We start from the raw sequence: 11825 nt of genomic DNA, 5'->3' as shown, positions 1-11825 counted from the left end.
AGGGAAGAGGAGTTCCGGGCTCAGCTGGGCTGGAACTTCTGCCTGGGCCGGGCCTCTGGGCGGGGCGGCGCCTCCGCCATGATGGCGCGGGCGGGGGGCGGCCTCAGGATGGGTTGGGCCGGGCTGCGGGTGTGCCGTGCCATGCGGGGCGGATTTGGCTGCCGGCTAGTTTAGCGATCCCGAGGGTGGCATCGGGAGGCTTTCTCTGGGGCCGATTCCTTTAGCTAAACTTCGATATTGGTACTTAATGTACTCATCCCTACTGCTAAACTAACCAACCTGCATCACCAGCACAGCAGGTCTGCTGGGCCGGACGGGCTGCAGCGAGAGGAGCAGCGGTTCCCAGGCGTGTTGCAGCCCGGGTTGTATATCGAGGGGCACAGGAAGGGGTTGGAGCTGGGACGGTGAGGAAGTGAGCAGAGGAGCTCAGCGTGCTCTGCTGCCCGCTTGGCTCTCTGGAACGCAGCGCAGCTGGGACTGCATTTTTTCCTTTGGACCACGGGAGACACGAGATGACCTCACATTTCTTCCTCTGGACCACGGGAGGCACGAGATGATCTCGCATTTCTTCCTCCGCACCACGGGAGACACGAGATGACATCACATTTCTTCCTATGGGCCACGGGAGACACGAGATGACCTCACTTTTCTTCCTCTGAGCCACGGCAGACACGAGATGACCTTACTCCGCTGCTCTGCACGCATGGGTCGATGGAAGCTTTCAACTCCCCGATGCTTCCTGCGGGCGCTGAGCACGTTCAGTATCTGCACCAACTGCGGCACTGGGCTCTGTAGTGTCCGATGTAAAGCTGTCAGCCCGTTGACTGAATCGATCATGCGTTGAGAACGTGGCCAAGCAGCAGGTCAGTAAAGTGCAGCCCAGGCTGCCTTCTGCAAAGGGCAGACGCTGCTGAGAACGTCCCCGCAAAGTGAGAGGAGGAATGCATTTATTGATGTAATGCAGAACTAATGTAGTGATCTAGAAAGGGCTTAGCAAGACTGTTGTAACCACATGGTTATTTATTGCACAGAGGGCAGGGGTAAACACACCCATAGTGGAAGCCCTCCTGCTGAGTCCCGAGGCTCAGAGCGCGCTCTGTTGTGCCCCAGCTGTTGAAGCAGGGCTCTGCTATCAGTTCTTTCAGTGCCCGTTTTCAGACAGATTTATGGCCGTTAATGTGTTTTAGCCAGAGTGTTACCTGTTGTGTTGTGCATTGTCTTCCTGTGCAGGGCCTTGTGAGCAAGGCCAGGCTGAAGAAGGGAGCTGCGGGAAGAAGCTGGAGGAGGACGTGAGGGGGAGAAGGGCCTTGTGAGCAGGATGTGTCTCTCTCCCTATCCACACTACAGTCACTCACATTTGCATCAGCCGTAGCAAGTGGGAAAAGCAGCTACACTGGTACTATCCCAGTGCCATTCACTTCCATTTCTGTCTTTAAGTGGGCTTCATTTCCGTGCCTGGCCACGGATGAGACAGCTGAGTTGTTGTTCTTAGAATTTGTTCTCATACTCAGTGCGTACTGAAAACAGGCATATGGAGAGGTCTCCTGTCCTCAGGTTAACAAGAGTGGCACTATCCCAGTATCTATCCGAGTAGCAGCGTGAGCACAGCATTTGCAGTTGCCGTCCCAGGGCTGCTATGAAAAGCAGGGAATCGTCTCGGTGGGGAATTCTGAACAGGTGACGCCGTTACAAAGAAGGATAAATCCCCGATGCCTGAATTGTTCTGTCCGGCACCGCTGCTATTCAATAAGTTGCCTACACGGTTCAGTTAGAATTACCAGCACAGCAGCGGTAGGTGGTGGTCTGACTGTCACAGGCTGGTTTGGCTGCAATGGTGTCAGATACTCTCTCTTCTCAGGAGAAGCAAAAATACTCTCCGTTTGGTAGGATGTTTTGTTGTTTGATTTTTGTGTTTGTTTCAAGTAAGCCATCCCATTTATTTGAGGTGTGCGTACCATCCCATAAACTCCTTCTGGTTATGCACTTCCTCACCTAAGGAATGTGAGCCATTATTGTAGGGGAAGTTCTCCTTTGCTTTATATGTTACTTCCAAACTTGACACTATGCTGATAACACCTTTCCCCTTTTTCATCCTTTTACTGCCCCTAATGACCCCTGCTAGCTTCTCTGCTATAGCAGTTGTCACAAGAACTGTCGTAAGAAGAGTTTGGGACGTGTTCCATGTCTCTTCTAATGAGTTGATGTCCATTCCTGCCATCCTGCAGACGTTGTCCATTTGTGACAGATGGCTGCAAAGACAATATACACTCCTAAAGGAGAAGCAGTCCTACATTAAAGGATATAATACAGCTATGCAGCAGTGATTTAGCAGTGACATAACAAGATTGGAGATGGCTGGATAAACTTGGTTCTTTACTGCGTTTACTTCGTTCTGCCCTGCTCTGCCCTACCCTGTCCTGCTCTCCCCTTCCCTCCTCTCCTCTCCTTTCCTTTTCTCTCCCCTTCTCTCCCCTCCTCTCCTCTTCTCCCCTCTTCTCCCCTCCCCTCCCCTGGAGGTCTCTCCGAGCGGCACCGTTGCCGCTGTGTCACCTCCCGGGCTGCTGCTCCCGGCTCATCCCGGGACGGCGCTCAGCCCTGTGGGCAGAGATGGAGCCATCGGTGCCGCTTCCAGGAGAACGGTCGCCTCTTCCCAGCAGAGCAGGTGAGGCGGAGCAGGGCGGAGCGCGTCACCCTTTCCTCCCTCACCCCGTGGCAGCGTGGGCACGGCGTTTCCATTTGCCATCCATTTGGGTGCTGCTGGGGAGGAAGAGCGGAGGATCGTCTGGGCACTGCCTTACCCGAGGGCTGTGCGCCATTCCTGCTGTAGAGGACATCAGCAGACGTGGTGCTCCGGCAGGCTGTTGTGCTGGCAGCTGCAGTCTGCGCTGAGGCTCGCCGTGTTTGTCTGCGCACTGCAGCCTCCCTGTTTCTCCAAGGGGTTGGGATCAGCGTTTGAAGCGAAGGACCTGGCCCCGACATCATCCATCTCAGCTCTGGGCCTAGAAACATTTTCAGGGCAATCCATAGTTGCAGAGTGAGCGTCTGACGTGCGTTTCTCACCTGGGAGCCAACACTGGCTTTGGCAGTTTGATACGCAACAGTTGGTTCCATTTCCATTGGTAATCCTAACACTGCTGCCTGAACTGCACGCTCAGCTTCCCAGAACCGAGTTGGATTGACACTGACATTTGTGCTTTGGTATTGATGGAAGAGACTTTGCCAGATCTCCTTAAAGACCGGTTGAAATTAATATGAGCGTATGGGCCGTCGTAACTTACTCATAGGTCTCCTTCTTCCTGGGACAGGTGGGGCCGATGACTTCTGGGCTCTCTTTGTTCAGAGTTCAGGCCTTACCATTCCCCTGGAGGTAGATGGGGGAATTGGGAAGCTGTTCTCCTTTGCATGCTTAACCTAACAGTACCACAGCTGAAATATTTCCTGTTGCTGTTACCTCATTTCTGGAATGCTACGATGAGACTGACGTGTAATACCAGGAGGCTGATTCTGAGCAGTGACTCTGTGGATGCCTGTATGTAATGCTTTTCTTTTTCTCCATGATTGATTACTCTGCTTTAAGAGGCTTCATTCAAATTCTTTAGCTCTATTCGCCTCTGCTTCAGTCTCCGTTCCCCATTCCTGTTCATTTCTGTTCTCCTTTGCTTCATATGCAACTTCCAAATTTGGCATTTGGCAGATAACACCTCTCCCCTCTCATCCCTGTATGGCACCAAATGACTTTGCCCATGTGTCACAGGTGGATGCAAACACAATAGACAATCCTAAGGGAGAAGCAGGACTATATTTATGGATATAATACAGCTATGCTGCAGTGATTTAGCAGTGACATAACAAGATTGGAGATGGCTGGATACACTTGGTTCTTTACTGCATAGAGGATAGGGTTACACACACACCTCCAGGAGGCCCTCCCACTGAGTTACGAGGCTCAGAGTAGTTTCCTTTTCTATCTCAAGTCTTCAAGGCACGGAGGTAAGGAGCCTGGACGTGGCTGGATCCACTCCGAGTCCCTGGCTTGGCCTAGGCTTTATGCGGAAAGAATGCTGTGTTCACAGTCACACTAAGACACAGCCTTAGAGATGCTCACAAAGCTCCAAAGTAACCACGGCTCTCTTACAGAAGGTCTGTACTGACAAGGGTCTTGATGCCAAGCTGTGAAGGATCTCTGTGCAGGTGTGACCTCAAGAGCCATCCCTGCTCGAGGGCAGATCCTGTCGTGCAGCATGCTGCTGTGCAGGAGAGCTCGAGGGGTGCTTGGGCTGCTCCCTGTTTTGGGGTGAGATGACCGACTCCTTGCCATGCTTTGTTTTTAGGCATGCAGTCCGTGTGCCCTCAGCTGTTGAAGTGAGAGTCAGCTATGAGTTCTCTCAGCCCCGCAGTTTGAGACGTCTTTCTGATGGTTCATCTCTTTGAGCCAGAGCGTTAGCAGTGCTGTTGCTGGTTGCCTTCCTGTGCCAGGCCTGGTGTGCCATCCCGGAGGCAGTGCCCTGCAGATGGGCTGGGGAGGGCTGGGCTGGGACAGGGACTGCTGCGTTGCCTGCCAGCTGCCCTTCCCTTTCTCTTGTCCCTGCAGGCTCCAGTTCAACTTGGTCCTTCCAGGCGTGATCATCCCAGGCTGCAGGAGAGCAGCAAATGGCCACAGCACATCGGTGTCAGGTAGGGGCTGTGGGAAGCAGGCAGGAGAGGCCAAGGGGCGAAGGATGTGAATGCAGGGGGAGAGGGAGGTGCCCTCAGCCAGCATGCGTGTGCTGGCGCCGGAGAAGCGGCTGGGACGGGAGTTTGTGTCGTGTGCGAGCTGCTTCCCTGGGCCTTGGCTGTTCCCAGCAAGGAGCCTCTTTGCTTGCAGGAGCCCGTGAGCTTTGCGGAGGTGGCCGTGTATTTCAGCAGGGAGGAGTGGGCGCTGCTGGACCCTGCGCAGCGAGCGCTCTACCGGGACGTGATGCTGGAGACGTACCAGTGCGTGGCCTGGCTGGGTGAGGGCTTTGCTGCCTTTCCTCCTCGTTAGGGCTCCTTGGGCTGTGCTGTGTAAGTCTCTACAAGCCGGGCCTAGAATACCTGCCATGCAGTTACATATTGACTAACACCACAATAAGAGCAATAAAACAAACACAGAGGAGCATGAGTTTCAGGAGGCCTTCTTGTGCTCAGCACTGTGATAAAAACCCCTGAGTCAGTGCTGGCAAGCAAGCATCAGCCAGGCGGAGGAGAACCAGCTCCCTGCAAACAGCCCTTGTGTTGCTGTGTTGCACGATGCTGCCAGCTCCAGCAGCCAGACAGCTTCCTGGTTCCTCCTTTAGAACTTACGGTTTTCTGTTCAGTTTCCATGCTGCTTTCCAATGCCTTGGGCATTGTACTTGCACGGCAATAAACACATCATTCTAAAAGTAAGTATAAAGAAAATATCCCCTGCATAATTTTCTGTGCTGTAAAAGCATGCTAGGCTCCAAAGGAAGTTGGTGTGTGTTGGCCCAGTGTCATTTAGGCCCTAGTTGTTATTTCACTGTGGGGAGGGACACAGAGTGGAGTTGTTGGAGAAGCAGCTGTGCCAGAATCAATGAAATGCTCTCATCTCCCCTGTTTCTATCACTGAAGCTCCACTTCCAGTCCCCAAACCCACGCTGATCTCCCTGCTGGAAGGAGGGGAAGACCCCTGGATCCCAGGTGTGTGTAGCCCTGAGGCCGTGCCAGGAGACCTGCACCCAGGTGAGAGTGTGGAGTGAAAGGCGGAGGCTGGGGCTATAAAAGCTGTCTGTGATGGGGGAGTATTTGGGGCACCGTGTGCTATTTCTGGATTTTTTTTGTCGTCCAGGAGGTGATGGGATCACAGATATAAAGGAGGATCTGCAGGAAAGTGGTGTGGCTGAAAAGCAGTGGGGTAGCGCCTGTGTGGAAGAAATTGGAAGAGATGTCCATGTGGGCTTTGAGCAGGCAGAGCGCTTCGAGAAGCCACTGGGAGGGCATGTGGGAAAGAGAGCAAGGAACCCTGTGGACTTCAGCGTGGGTCAAAAGCAGCCTGAAGACCACGGGAGCAAGAATGCGTGCCAGAAGAAAAAGCAGAATCCATGCACTGAGTGTGGGAAAAGCTTTAAAAGGTATTCCAACCTTGTTAATCACCAGCGCATACACTCTGGGAAGTGCCGGTTGAAGTGCTCTGATTGTGGAAAGAGCTACAAATGGAAATCTGAACTCATCAAGCACCAGCGCATCCACACAGGAGAGAGACCCTATAAGTGTCCTGAGTGTGAGAAAAGCTTCATGAGCAGAACTGGATTGAAGTACCACCAGCGCATCCACACAGAAGAGAGATCCTTTAATTGCTCTGAGTGTGGAAAGAGCTTCCAGAGCAGTTCCAACCTCTTTCGCCACCAGCGAATGCATACAGAAGAGAGACCCTATAATTGTACTGAGTGTGAGAAGAGCTTCAAAATACGTTCCCACCTCATCCGCCACCAACGTATCCACACGGGAGAGAGACCCTACAAGTGCTCTGAGTGTGGGAAAAGCTTCAAAAGCAGTTCTGACCTCATTGTCCACCAGCGCATCCACACAGGAGAGAGACCCTACAAGTGTGCTGAGTGTGGGAAAAGCTACAAAAGCAATGGTGATCTGAAGTATCATGAGCGCAGCCACACAGGAGAGAGACCTTATAAGTGTCCTCAGTGCGGCAAGTGCTTCAAAAACAGTTCCCACCTCAACCGCCACCAGCATACCCACACGGGAGAGTGTAATGCTTTTATGATTTTTCTGATTGGTATTCCACAATATAACATCGTTCAGTGTACTGGAAGCTAAGTGCTAACCCTGCAGTTGTGTGGATTGTCCATAGATCCGGGTACCTGGTCTCTGAAGGCAAGAATGAACTACAAGTCCCAGAAGCCTTCCTTATTCCATGTTCATTTTCTGCTTGGTGGGAAAGATAAAACTGACTGTGAGTCACAAGACTGCTTCTTTGCTTCCTGTGCTGCTGTCCGCTTCGCCTACAGCATTAGAGTAGGGACTTTGGTTTTGGAAAATCTCTCTCTCATTTTATTTATTAGCTTCAATTCCAGTTAGACTGTATTACCTCGCATCCCGCTATCTTATATATTAAATTGGTTTCTTTCCCTTAGTTCGTTGCAGTTGTATTTCTTTTCGTCTAAGCCTGTCTGTCTGCCTTTTTCCCTTCACCACTTCCCCTCTTCCCAGGTAACGGAGCTGTAAGGCATGCCTGACCGCGAAAGGGCAGATCTGTGCTGAGGAGCTTTGCAGTCTCCCACAGCTGTTGTGGGATGGCTAAAGGACGTGGCAAAAGAGACTGGAGTGAGGTGTGAAAAAGGGAAGGCTATTGCTTGTGTGGTGGTAAGCCAGAAATGGACAAGGGGAGGGGAGAGGAGGGGAAGGAAAAGGAGGGGAGAGGAAGGGGAGGGGAAGGGGGTACCTTGACTCCTGCACGCTCAGACCCAGCCAACATCCCCCCACCCACACATTCCTTCCCCTCCCCCCACCGGGGAGAAGTTGCATGGCCCGCCCGGGGAACAAAGAGCAGTGCCCACAAGGGACGGGGCTGCCTGGCCGAGAAAGGACTGCTCAGCGATAGTAGCCTGTATATGTTTATTTATATATAAAAATATACACCAAGTAGTGCTTAAGGAAGGCGGTGAACTTGTTTTCTTACCAATGGAAAAGAGGAGAATGGCTGACTTCCCAGCAGAGTCAGCCAGGTGAGGCCGAGCAGGGCGGGGTGCGTCACCCTTTCCTCCCTCACCCCGTGGCAGCGCGGGCACGGCATTTCCATTTGCCATCCATTCGGGCTCTGCTGGGGAGGAAGGGTGGAGGATCGTCTCGGCACTGCCTTACCTGAGGGCTGTGCGCCATTCCTGCTGTAGAAAACATCAGCAGAGGTGGTGCTCCAGCAGGCTGCTGTGCTGGCAGCTCCCTTCTGTGCTGAGGCTCGCTGTGTTTGTGTGTTGGGGGCTGCACTCGCAGTGCTTCTCAGTGAGCCAGGTATTTTTCTGTACCTCCCGTTGGATGGCCGTACCATTTTCTAACAGGATTTCTGCAGCTCTTTCTTGGGTAGTGGTCCCCTTTAGGCGTGCTTCCAGTCACTCAAAAGATCCCCCAGTTGGCACAGGGATGGGGCATCAACCACAACACTAGGTAACCTCTTCCTATGCCTTGCTACCCTCACTGTAAAAGATTTTTTTTTGCTTATACCTATCCTGAATCTCCTCTCCCTGAGCTGGAAGCCATTTCCCCTTGTTCTATCACCACAGACCCTGCTGAAGAGTCTGTCCCTTCTTTCCTGTAGCTCCCCTTTAGATATTGAGAGGCCGCTCTCATGTCACCTCGCAGCCTTCTCTTCTCCAGGCTGCACAGCCCCAGCTCTCCCAGTCTGTCCTCATAGGAGAGGTGGTGTTCCATTCTGTTAATCATTTTTGTGGCCCTTTGGTGGACGCACTCCAACAGGTCCATGTCTTTCCTGTACTGAGGATTCCACATCTGGGCACAGTACTCCAGGTGTGTCCTCACCAGTGCAGAATAGAGGTGCAGGATCACCTCCCTCGTCCTGCTGCCCATGCTTCTTTAGATGCAGCCCAGGATAAGGTTGGCTTTTTGGGCTGCGAGAGCACATTGCTGGCTCATGTCCAGTTTGCCATCCACCAGTACCCCCAGGTCCTTTTCGGAAGGGCTGCTCTCAATCCTTCCATCCCCCACCTTGTATTAGTAATGGGGGTTGCCTCGACCCGGGTGCAAGACTTTGCCCTTGGGTTGCTGAACATCATGAGGTTCACCTGGGCCCACTGCTCAAGCCTGTCTAGGTCCCTCTGGATGGCATCCTGTCCCTCTGATGTGTGACTGCACCCCACAGCTTGGTGTCATCAGCAAACTTGCTGAGGGGGCACTTGAGCCCACTGTTGATGTCACTGAGGAAGATATTAAAGAGTATCAGCCCCACCACTGACCCCTGGCGGACACCACTCATCACTGGTCTCCATCCAAACACTGAGCCAGTGACCACCACTCTCCTGCGGCCAGTTCTTCGTCCATAAAACAGTCCACCTGTGAAATCCATGTCTCTTCAATTTGGAGAGAAGGATGCTGTGGGGTACTGTGTCAGAGGCCTTGCTGAAGTCCAGATAGGTGACATCAGTGGCTCTTCTCTTGTTCATTGATACGGTGACACCATCACAGAAGGGCACTAGGTTGGTCAAACAGGATTTGCCTGTGGTGAAGCCATGCTGGTTCTCCCGTATCTCCTCCCTGCCTTCCATGTGCCTTAGCATTGCTTCCAGGAGGATCTGCTTCATGATCTTCCCCGGCACAGAGGTGAGACTGAGAGGCCGGTTGTTCCCAAGGCAATCTTTTTTACCCTTTTTAAAAATAGGTATGATGTTTCCTTTTTTCCAGCCACCAAGGGCTTACTGCTGATTGCCATGACTTTTGAAATTTTGTAGAGAGTGGCTTGGCAACCACATCAGCCAATTCCCTCGGGACTCTGGGGTGCATCTCATTGGGACCCATAGACTTCTGGATGTTCAGGTTCCTCAGGTGGTCACGAACCTGATCTTTGCCTACAGGGGGAGGGTCGTTGCTTCCTGTATCCCCTCCTACCAAACCAAATAAATGTCTGAGGGCTGTGCAGTGAGCAGTTACCAGAGAAGACCGAGGGAAAAAAAAACATTGTACGTACCTCAGCCTTCTCCTTGTCCGTTGTTACCAGCCTGCCTGCGTCTCTCACTAGGGTGGGTATGCCCTCCTGGACTTTTCTCTTCTGACTGAGGTACCTTTCTTGTTCTTCTTGGCATCCCTAGTCAAGCTCAGTTCAAACTGGGCCTCGCTTTTCCTGACCTCATCCCTATACAGTCTAGCAGCTTCCTTATGCCTGTCGCTGTTTCCACCGCCTGTGCATTCTGTTCTTGCTCTTCAGTTTGACCAGTGGGTCCCAGTTCAGCCATGCTAGTCTCTTGCCTTCCTTTCCTGACTTGCCACATCTGGGATGGAGAGCTCTTGAGCCCTGAAGAAAGCCTCCTTAAAGATCTGCCATATCTGCCTTGCACCCTTGCCCATGAGGACAGTTTCCCAGGGTGTTTTGGATTAACTCCCTGAAGAGCTGGAAGTTAGCTTTCCTAAATTTTAGCCCCCTAATTTTATTCTTTGCCTGTCTCACGTCCTTCCAAAGCGTGACCTCAATCATAGCATGGTCGCTACAGCCCAGGCAGCCTCCAATTCTGATGTCACTGCTCAGCTCACGTACACTGGTGAGCAACAGGTCCAGTAGTGCATCCTCCATGCTGGATACTTGAATCAGTAAGTTATTCTCAGTGCATTCCAGGAGCCTCCTAGATCACTTACAGCTTGCTGTCCTACTTTTCCAGCAGATGTCTGAGTGGCTGAAGTCCCCTAGCAGGACGAGCAATTGTGATCATGACACCTCCCGTAGCTGGAGGTAGAAAGCCTCATTGACAGGCTCTGATTGATCTGGTGGCCTGCAGTAGGCACCTATCACAAGGCTCCCTTTCTGCCTTGGTCTCTCAGTGTCACCCATAGGCTTCTGACCAGCTCAGGGCAGTTCTACAGGGACAGCTCTTCACATTCTATTCCATTCCAGGTATACATAGCAACACTCCTACCCTTCCTTCATAGTCTGTCCCTTCTGAACAGCTTGTAGCCATCAATAGCCACACTCCCACTGTAGGAGTGCTCCCACCAGGTTTTGGTGGCAACTAAATCGTGGTTTTCAAGCAGCACAGTGGCTTCCACCTGCTCCTGTTTGTTTCCCAAGCTGCGGGCATTGGTGTAGATGCACTTCAGATGAGCGACTGCTCTTGTCACGCACAGTAGACAGTGGCTGCGCAAAGTAGGGGCACCGCAGCCTCCCTGTTTCTCGGGGTGGGGGGAGAGAATCACCGATCAACCTTGTTTTGCTCTCCTGCCCTTTCTCTTGTCCCTGCAGGCTCCAGTTCAACTTGTGCCTTCCAGGCGTGATCATCCCAGGCTGCAGGAGAGCAGCAAATGGCCACAGCACATCCGTGTCAGGTAGGGGCTGTGGGAAGCAGGCAGGAGAGGCCAAGGGGCGAGGGATGTGAATGCAGGGGGAGAGGGAGGTGCCCTCAGTCAGCATGCGTGTGCTGGGGACGGAGAAGCGGCTTGGACGGGAGTTTGTGTCGTGTGCGAGCTGCTTCCCTGGGCCTTGGCTGTTGCCAGCAAGGAGCCTCTTTGCTTGCAGGAGCCCGTGAGCTTTGCGGAGGTGGCCGTGTATTTCAGCAGGGAGGAGTGGGCGCTGCTGGACCCTGCGCAGCGAGCGCTCTACCGGGACGTGATGCTGGAGACGTACCAGTGCGTGGCCTGGCTGGGTGAGGGCTTTGTTGCCTTTCCTCCTCGTTAGGGCTCCTTGGGCAGTGCTGAATGAGCCTCTGCAAGCCGGGCCTAGAATACCTGCCATGCAGTTACATATTGACTAACACCACAATAAGAGCAATAAAACAAACACAGAGGAGCACGAGTTTCAGGAGGCCTTCTTGTGCTCAGTGCTCAGCACTGTGATAAAAACCCCTGAGTCAGTGCTGTCAAGCAAGCATCAGCCAGGATGGGGAGGACCATGCCCTGCATAATTTTCAGAGATACAATAGCAATGCCGTGCTTCAAAGGAAAGAAGCTGGTATGTATTGGCCTAGTGTCATTCACACCCTAATGGCGGTTTCACAGTATAAAGGGACACAGTGTGGATTTGTGGGACAAGCAGCTGTGCCAGAATCAATGAAATGCTCTCATCTCCCCTTTTTTCTGTCATCGAAGCTCCACTTCCAGCCCCCAAACCCGGGCTGATC

The 11825-nt window shown here is 52.7% G+C and overlaps 1 protein-coding gene and 1 long non-coding RNA gene across 14 annotated transcripts in view; one reads left to right on the top strand and one right to left on the bottom strand.

The window, feature by feature from the left end:
- LOC101747443 overlaps nucleotides 1-7126 on the top strand; it is a 117648-nt gene extending 110522 nt beyond the window's left edge. Inside the window, exons 1-6 of one of the 6 annotated variants that reach the window (XM_046904737.1) lie at nucleotides 62-863; nucleotides 2517-2662; nucleotides 4592-4674; nucleotides 4865-4991; nucleotides 5611-5721; nucleotides 5828-7126. In XM_046904737.1, coding sequence (XP_046760693.1) covers nucleotides 4651-4674; nucleotides 4865-4991; nucleotides 5611-5721; nucleotides 5828-6810 — 1245 coding nt within the window. In that variant the 5' untranslated portion in view covers nucleotides 62-863; nucleotides 2517-2662; nucleotides 4592-4650 and the 3' untranslated portion in view covers nucleotides 6811-7126. Of the gene's footprint in view, nucleotides 1-61; nucleotides 864-2516; nucleotides 3530-4591; nucleotides 4675-4864; nucleotides 4992-5610; nucleotides 5722-5827 lie in introns of those variants that run through there. The other 5 variants (XM_040653853.2, XM_040653858.2, XM_040653855.2 and 2 more) reach the window with 5 other exon arrangements.
- Nucleotides 7127-8417: 1291 nt separating this feature from the next.
- The window catches only part of LOC121107785, a 16957-nt gene continuing 13549 nt past the window's right edge, over nucleotides 8418-11825 (bottom strand). For 2 of the 8 annotated variants that reach the window (XR_006932253.1, XR_006932254.1), the window contains exon 3: nucleotides 8422-8712. This is a non-coding gene — a long non-coding RNA (uncharacterized LOC121107785). Of the gene's footprint in view, nucleotides 8713-11825 lie in introns of all 8 variants that reach the window. The other 6 variants (XR_005842196.2, XR_006932251.1, XR_006932257.1 and 3 more) reach the window with 5 other exon arrangements.

Source organism: Gallus gallus, chromosome 29 (genome assembly GCF_016699485.2).
Source record: "Gallus gallus isolate bGalGal1 chromosome 29, bGalGal1.mat.broiler.GRCg7b, whole genome shotgun sequence".
Classification (NCBI taxonomy): Eukaryota; Metazoa; Chordata; class Aves; order Galliformes; family Phasianidae; genus Gallus; species Gallus gallus.
The sequence above is the reverse complement of the archived record's forward strand: the minus strand, read 5'-3'. Positions and strand labels throughout refer to the sequence as shown.